The 21,988-nt window shown below is 52.9% G+C and overlaps 1 protein-coding gene across 1 annotated transcript in view; it reads left to right on the top strand.

The window, feature by feature from the left end:
• Window positions 1–21,988, top strand: part of PREX1 (phosphatidylinositol-3,4,5-trisphosphate dependent Rac exchange factor 1) — a 175,510-nt gene that overhangs the window by 97,504 nt on the left and 56,018 nt on the right. The window contains exons 6-10 of the mRNA XM_040638439.1: window positions 958–1,119; window positions 8,017–8,150; window positions 14,682–14,800; window positions 16,204–16,353; window positions 18,725–18,872. Of these exons, the coding sequence (XP_040494373.1) occupies window positions 958–1,119; window positions 8,017–8,150; window positions 14,682–14,800; window positions 16,204–16,353; window positions 18,725–18,872 (713 nt within the window). The remainder of the gene's footprint in view (window positions 1–957; window positions 1,120–8,016; window positions 8,151–14,681; window positions 14,801–16,203; window positions 16,354–18,724; window positions 18,873–21,988) is intronic.

Below are 21,988 nucleotides of genomic sequence, written 5' to 3'. Positions count from 1 at the left end.
GGGCCGTGGAATAGGACCTGCCTGGACTGGCCACTTGATACGGTCCGTCCTGGTTCCTGGGAGGGTGGGGTGTTTTTATACCTGTCCTACAGATGAGAAGACTGGGGCTGGGGGGGGGTCCGTATCTGTGGCCTTCTTCTGACCCCTGATGTCCGTCTTGTTTCTCTATTTTCCTTTCCGTCTTTCTCACTTACTCCCAGCTACACCGCCTCCTTGTTGTTCCTCCTTATATGCCGTCTGTGCTCCCACCTCAGACCCTTTGCATTTGCTCTACCCTCAGTCTGGCACCCTTCCCCGAGATTTTTGCAGGACTCCCTCCCTTGCTTTATCCAGAGTCTCTGTTCAAATGTCACCTCCTCCGAGAGGCCTCCCCTGACCTGCCATTTGAAAGAACACCTCCTGGGGTCCTGGGTGGCTCGGTCGATTAAGCATCTGCCTTTGGCTCAGGTCATGATCTTGGGGTCCTGGGATCGAGCCCCACGTCGGGCTCCCTGCTCAGCAGGGCATCTCTTTCTCCCTCTACCCATCCTCTGGCTTGTGCTCTCTCTCTCTCAAATAAATAAATAAATAAATAAAATCTAAAGAAAGAAAGAACACCTCCCTTTCCAAGACCTTGTAGCCTGTCATTCTGATTTGCTTTCATAGTATTTATCACTGCCTGACATTGTATTGTACATGTGATTTTTCTTTATTTTGGCCCATCTCCTTTACTAGAATGTGATACCCACCCGGTGAGGAATTTTTCTTTGTTTCATTTGTCTCCAGGCCCTAAAATACTGCTCTACCACGAAGAAGGTGCTCAGAGGACATTTACTGAATGAGTGAATGAATCAGTGATGTTCCCCAGCCCCAGAACACCCAGCCTGTACAGAGCAGGGCTGGGATGTGGTGCAGGGCCGGGTGTCTGGGCCCCAGTGAGTTGATGTCTCTCATTCCCGTCCTCCCCTGTCCCTCCAGGAGCTGGCCAAGAGGACTCCTGGCAAGCACCCGGACCACCCCGCGGTGCAGAGCGCCCTGCAGGCCATGAAGACCGTGTGCTCCAACATCAACGAGACCAAGCGGCAGATGGAGAAGCTGGAGGCGCTGGAGCAGCTGCAGTCCCACATCGAGGGCTGGGAGGTGCGTCCGGGGCGGGGCCTCCGCGCTCACGCAGCTGCAGGTGCTCGCACCGCATTCAGCCTGCCGGCTGTGTTTTGTTTGGCCTCCATGGTGTGTGTAAAAAAAAAAAAGTTTAGTTATTTTCCAGTGAAGTCCACATAAAAGTCTAGATTTCACGTTTCTTTTGAAAAATCAGTAGCACGGGGCCCCCACTTTCCACGGCCACAGCCACTAGAGCTTTCGGTGTTCCTCAGTCCCAACTGCCCCCCAGTCCTCCCCAGTCTCTCTCTTTCACACGTTGCCTTCTCTGCCTGGTGTCTGTAGGCCTTTGAGCTCTTGATGCCAAGGTCCGTGGTAGTGCTTACGGGTCTACTCCAGGACAGAATTCTGGCTTCGACACTCCCTTGCTGGGTGACTTTAGTCAGATGTCTTGACTTCTTTGAACCGCCTATTTCCTCATCTCTTCCTGGCACACAGTATGTACTCAATAAATGGTCTCATCTCTTCCTGGCACGCAGTAGGTACTCAATAAATGGCCTCATCTATTTCTGGCACACAGTAGGTACTCAATAAATGGTCTCATCTCTTCCTGGCACGCAGTAGGTACTCAATAAATGGCCTCATCTATTTCTGGCACACAGTAGGTACTCAATAAATGGTCTCATCTCTTCCTGGCACGCAGTAGGTACTCAATAAATGGTCTCATCTATTTCTGGCACACAGTAGGTACTCAATAAATGGTCTCATCTCTTCCTGGCATACAGTAGGTACTCAATAAATGGTTAAGTGTTGCTATTATATTACTATCGTCATGCTTACTGGGGGGGGGGTCTGGGATTCTTGAAATCTTTTCGTTGTGCATGTGTTTAAACCTCCACATCTTCCTTAGATTTATTTGTTTAAACCTCCATGTCTTCCTTAGATTATCAGAGATTTCCTACAAATCTGTTGAAGGAAATGGGGAAATCTGAATAAATAAAAAAAATCAGTATCAGAGTAAATGCAGCCGGCACAGAAGATCAAAAGCAGAGATGAAAGACGTCTAGATTCTTCTCTGAATCATCTGCCTTTGGGTTTTCTGGTGCTTGCGACTTTTGGGATTTCCACTTCTTTCCCCTGCTTTCCGGAATCCTGGATGCGACTCCGTGTCACTGTGGAGATTGAGAGTCTGGCTGTAGAGGGGGGCCTGCTTTCAGGGAGGAGGCCGGTCGTGTGGATTAGCGCGGCCCTGTCCCCTTCCTCTTCCCGCTGGGCCTTCCCGTCCTGCCGAAGCGGGGGAACGAAGAGCTGGGTCGCTCAGTCCCCCTTGTAGTTCAGGGTTGGGATGCAATTGGCCGCACTCAGATCCAGCTGCTGGGGATTTGGAAGACGGGGTGGGGCAGAGGCCCCTGGGCTGTTTTTGCAGCAGAGCAGAGCCCTGGTGTGTCTGGCTTTCTGTGGTAGCATCTTCACAGGGTCCGGCCTCCAGCACCCTGGGTATCTAGGGGCACGGGACATCTACTTGTTGTTGGTGGCGTGTATCTAGCAGGCAGGGATGGCTCTGCAGCTGACAGTGGAGGCGGCAGCTCCCGAGGGCCTGGATGCAGCCTGGGTGGTGATTTCCTGGAGGATCCGCGTGGGCAGGGGTGTGTGATTCTTCCTTTTCCCAGTTGGGGCTGAGGCAGTGGTTCTGTGGGGGGTGGGCCAGCCCTACAGTGTTGTTGGCTTTCTGGGAGCCCTGGTATGGATTCCTGGCTCCCCTAGACCATCCAATGATGAAGGAAGCCCCTTATTTCTTTCTGCTTAAAATGTATGTAGCTTGGTTTCTGTGTCCTGCGACTGCAAATTATCAGATCCTCCGGTGTGTCAGTTAGGGTCAGTTGTCTCAGGACTCATTTCAGCCCCAAGATGTGAGAGCTCCCACTTTGTCTCTTGCAGTCCTGTTGGCCTTGCCCTCCCGGTTCCATGAGAGCGGGAGCTCCAGGCATCATGTGTTCCCACATAGCAGGAGACAGGGGCACGGCCAGCTCAGTGAGAGGGAGCTCTTCTCCTCAGTGGAGGAAAACCTTTCCCAGAAGCCCCAAAGAGACTTCCCCTCTCATCTCATTGACCAGGGGGTCACACGGCCACTTTCAGCCAACACGCTTTCCTGAAGAGCAAAAAGAGTGGAGGATGTGTTTAAGCCTGTTTGGGCTTTGAGCTTCCTGGCAGCCAAGGTGAAGAGAGCAGGAGACATAAGTTACTCAATATTTATTTTTCAAAAAAGGAAGACAGAACTGTTCTTCTGGGAGACAGAGAGTTTCCTGGAAACCAGCTGAAGAAGAAATTTCTCACATGGGCCCCTGTGGAGAGGAAGATTGAGCAAGCAGTTTGGCAGCCGGAGCAGAAGTGATTTCTTGATGCCTACTTCTGGGAAGGACCTAGGGAAATAAGAACTGAGGATCTTTGGGGGTCCTTTTAGACCCTGAAAAATCCACAGTTGGAGAGTGGCCCTGATTTCGATCACCGTTTCTGGGTAGGACATGCATGCAGCACGATAAGAATTTCTGGCAATTACTGAGCCCCTATTACACGTCGCCAGGGCTAAGCGGAGGTGCCTTCATGATCCCCATTGGAAAGCTGAGGAAACTGAGGCACGGGGACTTGCTTTGGAGGCCCAGCCCTGTAACTGATAGACTGCCCGGCCTCAGGCAAGTCTGTCCTGCTCTCTTGGCCTCCATTTGCCCTTGGTCGTTTAATTTGACTAATAATATCTCTTGAAGGTATCCCCTGGTGTCATTCTTTTTTTTTTTTTTTAAAGATTTTATTTATTTGTGTGTGAGAGAGAGAGAGCACAAGCAGGGGGACCAGCAGGCAGGGGGAGAAGCAGACTCTCCCCTGAGCAGGGAGCCTGACTTCGAGGCTCAATTCCAGGACCCTAGGATCATGACCTGAGCCAAAGGCAGACGCTTAACAGACTCAGCCACCCAGGCGCCCCTCTCCTGGTGTCATTCTGAGGATAAAGTGAAAATTGGAGTGTGACTGCTCTTTGGAAGAAGTAGAGTGGTTTTCTGTGCAGTAGAAAGGTTTTTTTTTTTTCTTTTAAGTGTATTTATTTAAGTAATCTCTATACCCAATGTGGGGCTTGAACTCGCAACTCGGAGATCAAGAGTCACATGCTCCACTGACCACGCCAGTAATAGAAAGGTTTTTAAATGCAGTTTGATCCTCAAGGTGACTTGTAAAAATAATGTGTCGTAGCTAGAAGAAATGATGCGTAACAGTGAAGCTCCTTGCGGTGGCCTCACGCGCTCTGTCCTTACAGCCTCGGGGACAGTGTGACTTAGGGTGTAGTTTGTGGTGAATGGCCGTGGTTGCAGATCCTTACTGCTGATAATCTTCCTGATAATTACCGGTCTTTCCATCTGACCTCTCGCCAGTCTGGTTAGCTGGCTGCATCGAGCTCTTGGAATATGGCTGGCAGGGGACTCGTTGTGGGGGGAGGGGGAGCCTCTCCCCGGCTGCTCTCTGGCTGTGTGCTTGGGCTTGCATCATGAGTTTGATCGCTGATCGCTGGCTCCTCCCCCTCTCCCATCCTTCTTAAGCTGCTTGTCCTTTTTAGTCGTGAGACTGGTTTACTTAAAACCAGATAAGTTAAGCCATAAATCCACTTTACGGCGCAAGGAAATGGCAGGATGTTGCAATACCGTGGAAGCGAGTGAACGAGCCAAGCTCTCTTTGCGGGGAGGGGTTCTTTGTCCTCAGTTTCCCCATCTGAAAAGTCTGGATAATGGCAGTCCCCCTTCTTGGGTCACTTGAGGGTTCGGGAGGGACGCATCCACAGCGCTCAAACCGGTGCTGCTCCGTAAACGTCGGGCGGAGCTGTGGCCGCAGAGCGGGTTTCATGCTTAGTTTTGTTTTGTTTTGTTTTTTTTAGATGAAAAAGCATCATGCAACTTTAGCTACAGCTCAGACCCGGTGTGGGCTGACCCTCCCGCAGAGGGACACTTGGGGAGCAAGCCCCATGGACTTTCGTGCGAAGCTCACAGTAATAAAAAGAAATGCATGGTCTTAATAAGAAGGAAGTAGGGCACACTCGTCTCGCTGGCTCTGGAAACGCTGGTTTAAGAGACCGTCAATTGCCCACTCACCCACGAGGGGACAGAAGGAAACAGGAGTGAGGAGCCATAAAATTGTTATTCAAATAAAAAAAAGAGAGAGAGAGAGACCATAAACAGAAATTGTCATAGGTCCTTCCACCCTTCCTGGGATGCCTTGTGCTCCAGGGGGCTGTGGTCTCTCCCCTTTGGAGACCCCTGCTCTAGACCAGTTGTCTCATAAAAAGCCCTTCAGGTTGTCAGGTTACCTTCTAAGAGGCAACCCTCCCTCCCCCTCCCCTGGGTATTGGGGCCATCCTGTCTGGGTTCAAATCCCAGCTTGCTCACTGACCAGCTGTGTGACCTTGAACACGTCACTTTCCTGCTCTGTGCTCCAGTTTCTTCATCTGTAAAATGAGAGTTGTCGTAAGGATGAACTGGACTTGTTTAAAACACTTAGAGCAGTAGTGGGCAGGGGCGCCTGGCGGCTCAGATCACGAAGCGTCTGCCTTCGGTGACGGGCGGGTGGTAAGCTTTCCCATCTTCTCTCCATGTCAGCGCTTCAGGTCGAGCACGTCTACACTGTCCGCAAGTCTCTAGCCCGGGCTGGCGGACACCTTGGTGCCCAGCCTCTTCCCTGTGTATCCGATCCTCGGCACCACCCCTGACCCAGGGGCAGGGATCCTGGGGAGACCGAGAGCCAGCTGGGCTTCTCAGCAGGGCGAGGGCGGACGGGGCAGCCGCTGGTAGTGTCCTTGGCATTCCGGGTGTATTTGCTAGGTGGTCTTTGGCCAAGGCTGGAGGGGCAGCTTCCCAGGCTGGGTTCACTGCTCTCTGTGGTCCCTGGATGTTGACAGAGAGGTCAGGGGTAGGCCTGTGTGACGTCGGGGTTCTGGGCCCTGCAGCCCGGCCAGGTACTGGATCCAAGCAGCTAGAATCCCCCTTTGGAGGCTGGAAGGGCAGAGAAGTGGGCATGAGTGAGGTGAGGGGACGAGGTGGGGAGGAAGGCGGCCTCCAGGAGCGGCTGGACGGCTTCTGCCCTGAGCTGGCCCATGGGCCCTGGATAGAGCCTCATCACCCTAGGAGTCACGCTCACCCTGTTGGCGAGGATACTGGGGGTCCCGGGGGGCTCTTCATCCTGAGAGCCCCGAGCCCTGGTGCGGTGGGTTCACTCCGCCGCTGGTGGCTGTGTGTGGAGTTCGATCCCCGTCTGCAGGGGGCAGGCGTCCATGCTGTGATTTCTGTTAACGGTTGCACACTCCTGCCCGAGGCTCCCTAGCCCTTGACCTCGGGAGGTGGGTGTCCCAGGACCCCAAGTGAGCCCCAGAGGGCTCCCTGGCATTTTTGGGAGATGAGTTTGCTGTGCTCAGGGGACACTGCATGGAGCAAGGGAGACTGCAGTGGGCAGTTAGGAGAAAGCCTGATTTCTGTGTTTCTGGAACCAGTTCCCCTTCCTGGGTCTCAGAAATAACTGAGTCAGCATACCTCATCGGGTATGAGCTCCTCTTTGGTTCTGGGTGTCATGTGTTTGGGGAAGGAGACGGGGCACACTTCTCCCTCTGTCTTTCTCAAGTTCATTTTTGGGCAGAGACAGCATCGTGTCTCATTCTCCCGCCTCTGTAATCTGCAGGTCTGTCAAACGAACCTCCCTGAACCCCTCTTTTGCATAGTAACCCTTGGGCCTAAATGTCACAGGCACCCCACTGTCTCCCTGTTGATGGGCCTGGTCCTAATCCTGTTGTGTGGGTTCAAGTGCATGGTTGGGTGCTGAAAGGAGAGAGGGTGGCATAAACGAGGTAGAAGTTGGTTTCTCAGCAGCAGAGCTGGGCGGGGGCGGGGCAGGGGCTCCCTTTGGACCCAGGTTCCTCCCAGCTCCACCGTCTGCTACAGCGCGTGCCTTCACTCCGGCTGTCTTCCAGCCTGTGACAAGAGGGAAGGGAGGGAGAGGAGAGGAAGCTGTTTTCTTTCAAGGGAATGTTGTAAAAACGGGGCACACGGGCCAGATGTTAGTCACATGACCACACTGGTCCAGGGATGCTGGGGAACGGAGTCTGTGGTTGGATGGCTAAGTGCCAGCTAAACTCTGTTCCTGCGACAGGTGAGCAGTCTGCGTAGCTGGCCTCCTGGGCCCTCCCAGGTGTGTTCCCAGCTTCCTCTCATTTCGCACTTTTGAGAGCTCTGTGCCCCGCCTCGTGTCACGGAGATTCAGGGAGCTGCACGCACAGTGAGGTCGTAGGCACTCCCGTCCCTTAGCAGAGGTGAGCGGGTAGAGTCTGAGACCTGCTTCCACCTGTGTTCTGTCTGTGGCTAGGGTCCTGCCCCGATGGCGTTCGCACTGTGTTTGGCACCGGCTCTGTAGGCATTTCCTGAGCTCTGCTGTGTGCCCGAGACGGTTACAGGTGCTTGGAAGACAGGGGCAAACGCTTACTGATGCTCAACAGGCATGCTGGTCGGGGTGATACCATCACCAGCCGAGACTTAAATGAGGAAGGGATAGGCAAAAACAAAACAAACATGAAAAACTCTAAGCCTCAAGCAAGAACTGAACCAAAATAAAACCGGACGCCAGCGTGGGCCGCGGGCCGGGTGGGTCATTTCCCCTCCCCGAGCACAGGCTTTTCTTCTATGAAATGGGCCTCCCCATGTGCTCTCCCCGGCATTGTTCCAGCCTGCTCCACAGACAGAAGCCGTCGATCAGATAGTTTGGATTTTTCTGTCTGCTGACAGATTTCCCGCAGCGGCGCATTTAGGTTTTGGGCCGCGAGCGAGGCAGTGGTAGGTTCGGTCTCGGAAGGAAGCGGATAGCCCCGAGTGCTCTTCCAGATTGGCCAGCTCATTCCCTGCTCCCTCATCACTCTCCCAGGGCTCCAACCTCACGGACATCTGCACCCAGCTCCTCCTCCAAGGGACTCTGTTAAAAATCTCCGCGGGCAACATCCAGGAGAGGGCCTTCTTCCTCTTCGACAACCTGCTGGTCTATTGCAAGCGGAAATCCAGGTGAGCTGCTGGGCGGCGCGGGCGGGGCTGCCGGGTGCGCCCGGAGGCAGGGATTGGGTGGGACCTTGACGGTCTCTCTCACGGTGACCCCTGAGGCTCGTCACTTCCCTCTCTTGACCTCCCTTCTCTCTTCCGAGTTGAGGGGTTTGTTCTGGGTCAGCACTGCCTAATAGGAAAATTACGCGAGCCACACGTGTTACTTAAAATGTTCCTAGCAGCCACATTAAAAAGGTCAAAAAGAAACAGGGCAAGTGAATTTAAATCATTTATTTTTTCCAATATATCTCTAAATATTATTTTAATGTATACAACCAATGTATAATCAATTTTTGAAAATGATTAAAGAGATATTTTGTATTTGTTTTGCTTTGTACGCGAAGTCTTCAATCTGCTGCATATCTTACACTTACAGCTCCTCTCGGTTTGTCCTGTCCTCGTTGTAAGTGCTCAGTAGCCACACGTGGCTTGTGGCTGCTGTATTGGACAGTGTGGATCGAGACGGTCACAGAAATTTGGGGATCTTTGTGACATTAACATCCTATGATTCTAAGATCCAAAGGTGGGGGATTCGAGGGCAGAGGGCTCTTCCACTCTCAAGCGTTTTGAGGGAAAGGATAGTATGTTTGCCACCCTTGTGTTTTTCCCTGGAGTTTCCCACACTTTGCAGAGTCGAGGAATGAATGGATGGGTGGGTGAGTGGTAGACACGTCCAGATGCGTGCATGACTGCAAGTGTGAATGACGGGATGTGTGGGCAGATGGGAGGAGGGACAGGTGCATGGGGGGTGGAGGACGAGTGGATGGTGGATGAAGGGGGGCAGGGAGGATCGTGGATGGATGTGTGAATGGATTTGTGGGTGGATGAGTGAGTAGATGAAGGAACGAGGGGGTGAGTGGTTGCAGGTGTAGGAGTTGGCTGGATGGAGGGATGGACAGAAAACTGGGGGAATGTACGGGTGCTTGGGTAGCTGGAGACGTGCGTGAAGACCTGTGAGCTGGCAGACGTGTTCAGATGAATGGTGAGTTGGGGCCTTCATGTGTGATATTTAAATGAATGGACTGATGGAGGGATGGTCATAAAATGGGAGACTAGTAGCTAGATGGTCAGTGGGGTGGATGGATGGATGGTTGGTTGATAGTTGTTGGGGTGGTTGGATTCTGGGATGGAGGGTTGGGTCATTGAATGACCAAGTGGGTGGATGGGTGGATGGATGGTTGGGGAGAGGGAAAATTGGGAGACAGAGGGGTAGGGGAACAAGTGGCTGGCTGGGTGGGGAGCTGGGTGGATAGATTGGTGGACTGAGACCCCTCTCTTCCAGTATTCTGAAGAAGCTTTTTGAATCCTCCTTCTTGTTACCTTATTTCAGGGCTGAAACAGTGACTTTCCAGAGGCTTCTTTACTCCTTCCTCTAGGAAAAGCTAAGGCGGAGGGGAGGTCCAGACCCTGGGCCTTACCATCAGCATTGCCTCCATCTTCCTTTGTGGCTCTAGGCATGTCCCTTACTGTCCCTGAGTGTCCTTTTCCTTGTCTGTTTTTGCTGGCCTCCTAAGGTCATCGTGAGGAACCTTTCCACAGGATGAATGATGGCGTTCCTTGCATCGGTGTGGGCTTCTCTTTCTCCTCCAGCCTGACCTCGCTGAGCCTCAGTTTTCTCTTCTGTAGAATGGGGATGATAAACCCCTTCTTACAGTAGAGTTTGGTGTAGAGCCAAGCCCCTTACAGTTGAACCCCTGTTCACATTTCTCTAGCTCTGTGGCTTTGCCTCTCTCTGCCTCAGTTCCCTCATGTCAAACTCAGGTGCATTACCGTATGTATCTCAAAGAGGGATCGCCTAATACGTTAGGCGTGCCCAGTACGTAGCAAAGCTCACAAAATAAGGGTGAGCTGCCGTTACCGTTACTGTTAACTGACCTCCATCCGTGTTGGGTGCCTGTTCACGTACAGGTACAGCTCCAGGCACATAGTAGGCACTTCAGCCACGGGCCCCTCCCCCTCTGCCCTTCTTCCCTGTTCCGCGTTTGGTCCTTCTGGTTAAAGGCCTTGGCCTCCCTCTTCTACCATCTCCTGGAATGTGTCTTCCTTTTTTGATGTTTTATTCCTGCCCACTCTGGTAGGTCTGTCTGGGTCTGTCTCAAGTCCCCCAGTCCCCCCACGAGCACCCCCTTTTCCTTCCTCCTTGCTTCCCGTCTCTTCTCGCTGGGCCCATCCTGAGAGTCCTCCGCCCTTCCCTGCCAGGCGCCCCGGGCTGTCTGAAGCAGGCACCTTTCCCAGAACACTGGGGTTTAGAAAACAATGTCACTTCGGTCGTGTGTGACCTGCTCCAGCTTTGACTGACTTTGCTCATCCTTCGGCCGCCCTAGCGCACGCCTTTCCTCCGTCCGTGTGGTCGCACCTGTTGGAGCAATAGCGACCGATTCTGGTGCCGGATTCCAAGTGGGCCTTCTAGGGCTGGCCCTGTGGCTGCCATGAGCTCTTTTAAGGCCATTCCCTGCCTCAGTTCTGTGAGTGAGCCAGGCTGGCTGGAGGGAAAGGGCACATCTGTCTCCTGAGAGAACGTGGCTGGCGGCCAGCATTCTTGCCTCTGGATGGGGAGCCAGAGGGCTGGGCTCCAAGAGGTCCCAGAGGGATTGGGCAGGGGTGGATGGAACTGGCCGGCCTGACTGATGTGGTCACAGGAAACGCCTGCCACTGCTAGGTGTCTGCCGACTGTTTTGTCTTTGCCTGGGTCATGCGGGGCACCGCCCGTCCGGGACACGGGTCAGGGAAGGTCTCTGACTCAGAGCGTTTCTGGCCTAATTCTAAAGTAGAGGCTCCTTGGATATCAGAAGCGGAAGGAGTGTTCTGAGAGCCCACCTCCCCATTCTTTGGAATGGGAAACTGAGGCCCCCAAGAAGAGAAGAACCCGAGAAGAGCTCCATCTCTAATGCCTCAACTGCTTGTTGGCATCTTAGAAGTAGCAGCAGCGTGTGGGGCTTAAGGGCACAGAGGCCCTGCCGCTCACTGGCCCTGCGGCCTTGGGCAAGTTCTGTCAGCTTTCTGTGCCTCTATTTTCCTATCTGTTCAATGGGGCTAAAAGTCCTCCCCATCCGATAGGATTGTTTTTCTAGATGAAGTACTATAAAACACGTAAATGGGTTAGAATAAGGCCTGGCACGTGTACGTAAAGGAGAAGAATTACCACTCTCTGGCTTCCTTTGGGGGTCTTGCACGCAGCTCACACTTAAATCGTGTCTAAAGAAAGATTCTTTATTTTCATCACAACTCCCGCCACAGACCTTTTCCTCCTCGAGTTTTCCTCGTTCTGAGTAAACGTGCTACCGTTTACCCAAGAGCCCAGGCTGGAGCTGTAGTTGACCTTGATGCTGACCTGCCTCACCCCACGCCCACTCCTTCAGCAAGTCCCTTCCTTCTGTCCCCAAACTTTGGCCAGAACTTCAGTGTCATTCTAGTAGGAATTCCAGAAGGGAGTTTTTGTGTGTGTATGTGTAAATGACTGTAAAATTTATACAGAAACACAAAATCGCCTCGACAGTTTGAGAAAGGACAAAGCTGGGGGCCTCCTACTGCCGGTACCCCGGCTTTCCTCCACAGCTGTGGTTATTAAGACAACGTCGTATTGGTGCAAAATCAGACAAAGAGCGTAGTGGAAGAGAAGAGCGAGTTCAGGAGCAGCCCCCCATGGAAGTGGTCGTTTGGTTCGTTTGATATCCAATGGGGGAAACTGAGTCTTGACTGTCAGCTCACACAATGCACGGAAAATCAACCTCAGATGGATCACAGATTTCAATGTGCAGGGTAGAGCAATCAGGCTTCCAGAAGAAGGCATAGGAGACTATCTTCACGGTTTGGTGGTAAGCAAAGATTTCTTGAATCGGACAAAAAGTGTAATTCTAAAGGAAAAACAGATTCATCAGATTACATTAAAATTAAAAACTGCTCATCAAAAGACACTGTGAAGAGAGTAAAAAGCTAAGCTGTGGATTAGGGATCTTCGCAATCCATTTAACTGACAGGGGGCTTACATCCAGAGTATATTAAGAAGTCCTATAAGTCAAATTTGGGTCTCTGTCTGTTTCTATAAATAAAGATTGATTGGCACACGGCATGCCCATTTGTTTTGGTGTTGTCCGTGGATGCTTTCCTGCAGCAAGGGCGGAGTGGAATCTTTGACACAGAGACCATGGAGCCCACGAAACTGAGAATGTTTGCTATCTTTCTGGCCCTTTTCAGAAAACATTTGCCAACTCTTACTATAAATCTTCAGGAAAAAGTTAACCCAACAGAAAAATGCCCAAGGGACAGTCATTTCACAAAAGCCCGTGGGCCACAGGACCAGATGGCCAATAAACATGGAAAGGTGCTCAGCCCCGTTACTTACCAGGGAGATACCAGTGAAATGTTTAATGAGCCGTGACTCTGCCCACCACAATGGCCAGCATGGAAATTCGCTACAGAGGATGGGGAGCCACCGGAATGTTCCTACTCTACCGCGGCGGGGAGAATTGGTGCAACTACTTTGGAAAACAGCTTGGCATTCTCTGGTAGAGCCGACCGCGTACCTCCCTCGTAACTCACAGTTCAGGTAGATCCCCTGTGCAGACGTGCACGTGTGTTCTTCGTAAGACCCGCGCAAGAACAGTCATGGCTGCGTCAGACGGGAATCAGCCGACATACCCGTCACCGTCAGCCTTTGCGATTCCATGTGTGTGAAGTTCCAGAATAGGCAGAGGAGGCCACGGGTCATAGGTCAGGATAGTGGTGACCCTTGCAGGGGAGACGGGGGGAGTGACTGGGAAGGGGGCAAGGTGGGGGGCTTTGGGGGTGTTTACAGTGATGATGGAGGTGCTCACTCTATAGAAGTGAAACGAGCCACGTCCTTCTTTGGGCATTTTCTCCCTGTGTGGATTTTCTACTGTAATGAAAAGCTTACAGAAGCTTGTACATGTGCTCACGGGTATAGGGGCACGTGGGTAGGCACGCACAAACCGTCGCGCTGCTTGTTGGCTCCTAGCTCCCCCCCTGCTTTCTGCTGGCCCCACCTGCCGTCCCTTCTCCACAGGAAGCCAGGGGGAGCCTTTTATAACCTGGATCAGATCGTGTTCTTCCTCTGCTCAGACCCTCCATGGCCCCCATCTCACACTGGCAGGAGGAGTCCATCTTCCTGGCCCACAAGACCCCGCAGGATCTGGCCTGTGTGGCCGCTCTGACCCCTTTCCCCACACTTGCCCTCACCCACTCCGCTCCAGCCACCAGCTGGCTTGTTGCTCCTTGCAATGTGGCATGAGGGCTGTGTCCTCCGCCTGGAATGTTCCTCCCCAGATACCCTGCTAGGCTCCTCCATCATCTTCCCTAGGTCTTTGCTCCAAAGCCACCTCTTCATGAGGCCTCCCCTGACCACCTCTCCCTCCCCGGTCCCAGTTAAAATCACCCTCCCAACCATCTCCTTTATTATTATTATTTTTACAAACCTTCAATATTTTATTTTAATCAAAAGCACACACATTGCATTCATTAAACATTCTTTTCATTGGGAGCCAAGGTCTCTTCTTTGAGGGTAAGTTCACTCTTAACACAAAAGCAACTCACCTTTTTCAGGTCTTTCCAAAACAGTTTAATTTTCAGGGAGACAACTCTCTTTCCACATTCATATGTCCTCACTTACATAACACATAGTTTACCCAATTATAGTGACAGGAGCACATCAGGCCAATAGATGTGGGAACATCCCCCACCTGGTGGAGCAGAGGGGCCTGTGTGTACCACAAAGTGGCCTTCGAGCCCTGAGACTTCCTTCTCTGCTTTATTTAACCACACATTTAGCACTCCTGACGTCACTCGTCTTTGACTTCTCTGCTTAGCGTCTGTCTCTGTGCCCCTGCCCCCTCATATCGGAGGATGAGTTCTCAGAGACTTTGTTTTGTTCACTGCTGTAGCCCCAGCTCCTAGCGGAGTGCTGGCACTCAGTAGGTGTTCTCTAAAGTGCTTGTTGAATGCATGGATGAGTGACTTGCCTTGGCCCCAACTTGGCATCCTCTCCATAGGAAGCTCTGGTCAGATGTTTGTTGAGTGACTGAGTGAGTGGCAGATGGACCTGAGCGAGGGCATGAATGGTGGGCAGCTGGATGGGGATAGTTGGGTGGACTGCTGACTCTGGGCACCCTTCTTCTCCGGTCTGATTTCAGGAAGACCCCTCTATTAGACACTCTGAGAGCCCCTACCCACTTTCGAGCCAAGAGGGATGAGTTTCTATTGCTTCTGATTAGTTTCTCATCAGTGTCAACTGTTAGCTATGGCTCTGTGAGGTCAGCAAGGCGACGAGCCTGTTTTCCAGATGGAGAAACTGCGTCTGGAAGTGGAGAAGTGACTTGTTCAGGTCAGCCAGCCACCAGCCGAAAACCCATGCTCCTGAGCCCGGTGCAGTGCTCCTGCCATCTCCGGGCGCCCTTCCAGATTACCGCTCTGCTTCCCTTTGCTCTTTCCAGCCCCTGTTAGGTGAGACATAGGGGTTGTTGACTTCCTGCTGTCTTTCAGGGTCACCGGGAGCAAGAAATCCACCAAGAGGACCAAGTCCATCAATGGCTCCCTCTACATCTTCAGGGGTCGAATCAACACTGAAGTCATGGAGGTGGAGAATGTGGAAGATGGGACAGGTAGACCCTAACCCCAAGGCCCTCCTGAGCTCCAGCCCCACCTGCTCCGTGGCACAGTCTCTGTTTTTTCTTTCCTTTCTTTCTTTTTTTTTGTGAGGTTGGGAGGTGCAGAGGGAGAGGGAGAGAGAGACTCTTAAGTAGGTCACCATGCTGGGCGTGGACCCCGATGCGGGGCTTGATCTCACGACCCTGAAACCATAACCTGAGCCGAAATCTAGAGTCTGATGCTTAACTGACTGAGCCACCCGGGCGCTCCTCAGTTTTTCCTTTGATTTGACATGTAACCTACCTAAGAAAAGTATCTAAAACATAATGCACATCGAGTGAGCCCCTGGGTAGTCACCATTCAAGTTAATACGTAAAACGCTGCACGTACCTCGGAAGCTCCTCACACACCCCTCTCAGTCACAGCACCTCCTGTCCCCCAGAGGTAATTGTCCAAGTTGTCTGATGATCATTTTCTTGCTCTTTAAAAAACATTTTTATCTCCTAGGTACGCGTTAGTAAACATCTTAATGAAAATTTGTTTCAAAACTTTCTTTAAATGGTTATATCATTATGTGCATATTAAGTGGCTTTAAACATATCCATGTGGTTGTATAGATCTCGCCTTATGAGTCTGTCTAAAGGGTCATAAAATATCGTGTGTTCTTTCGCACCTCGCTCTGTGTTTCTGCATGTAGCCGTCTGCACGGTGTTGGTTCCCACTGCTGTGTGACACTCTTATTCATGCCTGTGGTGATAGACATTTGGGTCATTTCTGCTGTTTGCTATTATGCACAGTGAGGCCGTGAGCAGTCTTGTGTGAACCTATTTCTGCACGCGCCCTTGGACTTGGCGAGGGCAGGAGTTCCTAACTGGTTTTGAGACACAGACTCCTTTGGCAGTGTCACGAAACCTGTGGACCCCCTCCTCGGATTTAGGGTATGGGCAGCTTCCACTTCCCTGGAAAATGATAGCCTGTTTTTAAAGATGGTGGCCAGTCCCCATCCCAGCGAGCAGTGCGTAGGGGCCCCGGACTTGATTTTGTTGGGCTTGCACTAGGTTTTAAGTAGGCTTGCCCAGATGAGATGGGCAGGGAGGCTGGGACATAATCCCAGGCTCTGGGACTCCTGCATTTGTGCCCGGACTGTGGGGTCTTGAAGCCCCCGTAATTGAGGGGTGGGGGTCTTCGTTTGCAGATCTTCTGTTCTTTGCAGAGAATAGAGAGGAGAAGGAGTGAGCATTCGAAGGGTTGCAAGTTCAGCTCTCAGACCCTGTTCCTGTTGGTGCCCCTGGCACCCTGCCTTTCTGGAGCGAGATGCACTGGTCCCGTGATCTTGCTTTCAAGCGTGCAGCGGGGACCGTTCAGAGTTGTATGGCTGAGTCCGGGCTCACCCACCTTTGCCTTCTGCCCCTGCCAGCGGATTACCACAGCAACGGCTACACTGTCACCAACGGCTGGAAGATCCACAACACGGCCAAAAACAAGTGGTTCGTCTGCATGGCCAAGACAGCGGAGGAGAAGCAGAAGTGGCTGGATGCCATCATCCGCGAGCGGGAACAGCGTGAGAGTGAGTGGGCCCTCTCCTGGGCCTCCGAAGAATGGTGGCTCTGGAGGGCTTTCCTGGGATCCTGGTGTGTGTATGGCTTCCCCTAGGCTGGTCACGTCTGCAGAGTGAGGACTGCGTCCAGGGAAGGAGCTGGGGTCCTTTCCAGAGAGGTTGGAGGTATAAGAAGCAGGTCAGTGAAGGGCTGTGTTACAACTTGGTGGTATCTTAGGTCACCCGAGGGCATCTGTTAGAGCCCACTCGACAGATGGTGAAACTGAGGCCCCGTGGAAGGGACTTGCCCAAGGGTCAAGGGTCACATGGTTGGCCACCCTGAGATTCTTGGCACCCTTCACCCTTGAGGGCTGGTAGCCAAGACATTCCCTGCATGCCTCTGTCTCCCCCACGGTTCTGTTTCCTTCAGCTAGGGTTCTTTGTGCTTGAGACTCGGAGTCTGCATCTGGGAGGAGGATGCTTGGGGGCCGCTCATTGACTGTGGTCACAGATCTCTCTGGGCCCAGGTTCCCCCGAGGCAGCTTGCATAACGTCGTGCGGGGCTGGGTGTGGTAGCTGGGTGGGGTTGGGACCTGGCTTTGGGTTGTTGTGCAGAGATCTGGGAAAAGGGAGCTGTGCTATGTCGGGGGGCAAGTTACTTTAGCTTGCCAGACCTCAGTGATGCCGTCTGAGAAGTGGGGATAAAACGTTCCTGCTGCACAGGGTTGTAATGCTGCTAAATGCGGTTTGGATTTGACCTTACTTGGGAAATTTGACACATGATCCTAAAAACCCTACCCCCTCCCCCCACCTTTGCAAAGGAGGAAACCGAGGCAGTTTTCTCTGAATCTGCAGCCTTCCACTTGGGTGTGTCATAGACCTCTCACACTTGCCGTGTCTAGTCAGAACTCCTGATTTCCACCCTGCCTTCCGCTCCAAACCTGGAGGTTCCCCATCTCAGTACCTGGTTCCTCCCTTTGCCTGGGGCCTCAGATTCAAACTCTTGGTGCCGTCCCTGGTTTCTGCCCACTCCCCAAACTCAGTATATGGAGTCCCTTTACTTCTGCCAAATCCGCCCGCTTCCCTTTCCCTCCTACTTCCATCCGTCAGCAAGTCACCACCATCTCTCAGGAATATGGGCCCAGCAGCGCTGGATCCATTGTTTTTTCTTTTCCGTAGAGAAGCTAGATTTTAAGTTTCAGGTGGTATTTCTTGACTTAAAAATTTTTTTTTTTAAAGATTTTGTTTATTTATTCGACAGAGATAGAGACAGCCAGTGAGAGAGGGAACACAAGCAGGGGGAGTGGGAGAGGAAGAAGCAGGCTCATAGCGGAGGAGCCTGATGTGGGGCTCGATCCCAGATCGCCGGGACCACACCCCGAGCCGAAGGCAGACGCTTAACCGCTGTGCCACCCAGGCGCCCCTCTTGACTTTAAATTTTGTTCACAGTTTTTTCCAGTGGTTTGAGGCCCAGCTAACCCCTGAAGCTGGCCCCTGGTTGGCAAGCTTGTGAGCCCTGAAACTGGTCAGGGCTGGGCGTGTGCTCAGGACGGGGGTGGGGTTCAGGGGTGTGGACTGGCCTGGGTGTGGCTGATCAGTGTCTTTGTGGTCAGAATGGAGAGCTGTGGTCCTTGCAGGGTATATGCGAGCACCAGTAGGGTGTGGCCTCCGTGGGCCTCAGTCGTTAGATCGGGTGTTGTCCAAACCTTGACCTCAGGGCTGGGTGTGCGGGGGATGGTGCAGGCTGGGATCAGGAGCACAGATCTGGGTCGAAATCCTGGTTCGCCACGTCTAGTTGGGGAACAGACAGACAGCTACATTTCTCTGGGCCTCCGTGTCTTCATTTGTAAAGGGGGATTATTTTGCCTAACAGGTTTCTTGAGGATTAAGTGGCGTATAGTAGGTGCTTCCAGCATTTTCTATTGTTATTTGTCACTGCAGTTGTCAGGAGTGGACAGGGTCCAAGTAGAAAATGGGGGCAGGGATCTGGTCAGGGTTCTGTGTGTATTGTCTAAAGAAATGGGCAAATTTTTATCCCTGGCTAGAAGAACTCAGTAGGCTTTCTGATAACCTCTGAATTTGGAAACCCATGGTCAGGTTGAAGGGTCAAATGAGCTTGACTGCTTATTACCCTGGGACTAATCTCTCTGGGCCTCAGCTTTGCCATCTGTAAGATGGGGGAGATCAGCCTCCCCTCCCCCCCCCAAGCAGGGTTGTGCCAGGAGCCACTGGCAGGTGCTTGGAGCAGTGGCTGACACGCAGTGAGTGCCCTATAGGTGACCCCGGCTGGGGCAGTCATGGGGGCGGCTGGGCGGCGGGCTTCCAGGAGCTGCAGGCCTGCCCTTCTCTGCTCCCTGGTGCCGACGCCCGCCTGAGTGCTGACCATATGCCTCCTCCGTAGGCCTGAAGCTGGGCATGGAGCGGGACGCCTACGTCATGATTGCGGAGAAGGGGGAGAAGCTTTACCACATGATGATGAACAAGAAGGTGAACCTGATCAAGGACCGCCGGAGAAAACTGAGCACCGTCCCCAAGTGCTTCCTCGGCAAGTGAGTGGCCCCACCCAGGCCTCTGCGGGGTCCCTGGGCTGGTCCCGGGCAGCAGGTGGGCCAGACTGTGCCCACCTGGCTCTTCTCCCGGAGCCCTGCGGGGCAGAGCTGCTAAAGCACCCCGCATCCTCATGTGACAGACCTCAGAGGTCAGGAAGGATAGTGGGGTCCCCCGTCAGGTCTTTCAAATGTTTCCTGCCACAACTCACTGCAGAACATAAGTTTTATGTTGTCACCTGGGGCACACATCCATGTGACGTATGATCGAAGCCAGTTTCACGAAGCTTACCGTGCTGGGTATGTGCTGGAAGTATCTCTTCTGTGTCTTTTCTGTTCTCTTTCTTTGCTATTCTGCCTTGTCCTTGGTATGTTACTCATTTCTTCATTTGTTTTAAAAATAATGTGAAGCAAGACCATGGCATTGATTTCACAAACTACTAATGGGTTGCCCACCAGGGATTGAGAGACACTGTCCTCACACTCAAAACGGAAGTCACCATAGATATTTCAAGTGAGGGATTGAGAGACACTGTCCTCACACTCAAAACGGAAGTCACCATAGATATTTCAAGCGAAGAGGTCTTTAACACAGGGAGTTGATGTCAGAGTTGCTGGAAGCGCCGAAGAGCAGACGTGGGCCTTTGCATCATTCCACGCAGGCTGCTGTCACCACGCACCGCAGACCGAGCAGCTTAAACAGAAACTTACCGCCTCATGGTCCTAGAGGCTGGAAGTCCGAGACCAGGGTGTGGACGGGGTTGGCGTCCCGTGAGGCCTCCCTGCCTGAGTTACACGTGAGGGACAAAGGGAGGCTCCTGAAAGCTTTCAGGATTTGAGGGCCTCCAACGTCTCTGTTTGGGAAATACATTCCTTCCCAATAGTAAAACATTTCCCCCCCTGCGCCCATTTTATAACCAAGGATCCAAGGGGTCAGAGCACAGGTGTATCTCAAACCCAGATTTACATCTCCTTCACCTGGTGGGGGCGGCAGATACACCGTCCCACTAAAATTGCCAAGCTGTGTGTCAGCCCTGCCGTGCGCTCGACGTGGGGGTCTGCACGGAGGGTGCCAACCTCATGGAGCTTGTGGTCCAGCAGGGGAGGGGAGTTTGCCTGGGCGGCGGGGACTTTTTTGAGATCGTATTGACTTATAACCCACCCACTTCCCAAAAGCTCTTGAAGAGGCCCTGGATACAAGCCTTTGTGTTATGATGTTGCCACGGACCAGGGGAGAGGTGATTTGGACAAAGGGAGTCACAGTAAAGATGGGGGAAGTGGTTGCATTCTGCATCATTTTGAAAGTGACCGCATTTGCTGGTCGGGTGAGAAAAAAGAGAGCTGAGGATTGTGAGCCCCTGGAAGGCTGGAGTTGCCGCTTGCTGAGAAGGGGAGGGAGACGGATGGAGGAGCGGGTTTTGGGGGCGAGAGTAGAGCTCAGAGGTCCCTTTCGAACAGGTTCCCTTGAGACTCGTAGACACCTGGACGACCGTTAGTTGGCTATAGATCTTGACTTGGGGAGAAAGGACTGGGTTGAAGAAGTAAAGGCGGGCATGTGGGCATTTGTATTTATTTTCAAAGATTTTATTCATTTATTTGAGAGACAGCACGAGCTGCGGGAGGGGCAGAGGGAGAGGGAGAAGCAGACTCCCTGCTAAGTGGGGAACCTGATGCGGGGCTTGATCCCAGGACCCCAAGATCATGACCTGAGCTGAAGGCAGATGCTTAACCGACTGAGCCACCCAGGTGCCATCAAAACATTTTGATGGTTTTTATTTTTATTTTTTTATTTTTTAAAGATTTTATTTATTTGAGAGAGAGAGAGAGACAGCCAGCGAGAGAGGGAACACAAGCAGGGGGAGTGGGAGAGGAAGAAGCAGGCTCCCAGCGGAGGAGCCTGATGCGGGGCTCGATCCCAGAACGCCGGGATCACGCCCTGAGCCGAAGGCAGACGCTTCACGACTGAGCCACACAGGCGCCCCCATTTTGATGGTTTTTAAAGCCATGGGACTGAACTCTGCAAGGGGACGTGCAGGGAGAGCCGAGGCAGGTACTGGGCCTTGGGGCCGCCGGCGTCAGGAGGAAGGGCTAAGAGGGAGCAGGCAGAAAGGTAGGAGGCACTCGGGGCAAGTGTGGCGTCCTGGAAGCCAGGTGAGGAAGGTGCAGAGACAGGACGCAGCGGCAGCTAGGTTTGGACACGCTAAGGTCGAAGTGCCCTGGAGACATTTAAATACCAATGTGGGACAGGCCTTTGGGACCCAAGTGTGGAGCTGGGGCGGAGCTCACTGGTCACAGCCTGAGGCTTGTGGTGGAAGGGGCAGCAGGCAGGAGATTTTGGGGGGGTGGTTGGGCTCCTGAGGGGTGGTCGGGGGATGGCCTGGACTGGGGCTGCCCTGTTGCGTCCAGGGGTCAGCAACCCCAGCCGCGAGCTCCCTGGGAGGGTGTGTGGCGAGGAGAGTGTGGACCCGGGACCTGCGGGAAGCGGGGAAGGGGCAGCTTGGCTCGTCTCCGTCAGCTAGTCTGTAATCCCTGGGCAGAAACGAGGTTTTTTTCTCGGGAGGGGCTTGCTTCCGGGCCCCCTGGGTCAGACGACCTCTCCGCCTCCTGCCAGGCCCCCTGGGGAGCTCAGTCCAGCCGGATGGGATAACCTGTCTGTGATTAGAGCTTCAGCGGAGGGTTCTGTCTCCTCAGGAAGGATTAGGGAGATTTCTCTTACTGCCCATTTGAAACAGGGCCAGGATTGAAGCTTGTTTTACAATCACCGGGGCCTTACGGACCAGACTTCCTGCAGAAGACTGTTGTAATAAAGCTCTTCTCCCGGCACAGCTCTGCTCTGTGTCCAGACCTTCCTCCTTCCCCACTAGGGCTCAGCTCCCAAGTCTCCTGTGGAAGCCTCCTTGGTCCCTTCGGGTGGAAGGAACCTATAGGCACCCAGACACAATTATCAACCTTTTCTCTGCTCCAGGCACTGGCAGGTGGCTATGCCTTTTAACCCGCATACAGCACTGCGAGGCAGGTCACTGCCATTATCCCCATTTTAAGGGTAAGAGAATTGAGGCACAGAGAGGGAAGAGGTCCTGTGTAAGGTCACACAGCCACAGAGAGGGAATCCATGAATA

This window comes from Ursus maritimus, unplaced genomic scaffold (genome assembly GCF_017311325.1).
Source record: "Ursus maritimus isolate PB19 unplaced genomic scaffold, ASM1731132v1 scaffold_22, whole genome shotgun sequence".
NCBI lineage: Eukaryota > Metazoa > Chordata > Mammalia > Carnivora > Ursidae > Ursus > Ursus maritimus.
Note: the sequence above shows the minus strand (reverse complement) of the source record. Positions and strands in the feature narration are given on the sequence as shown.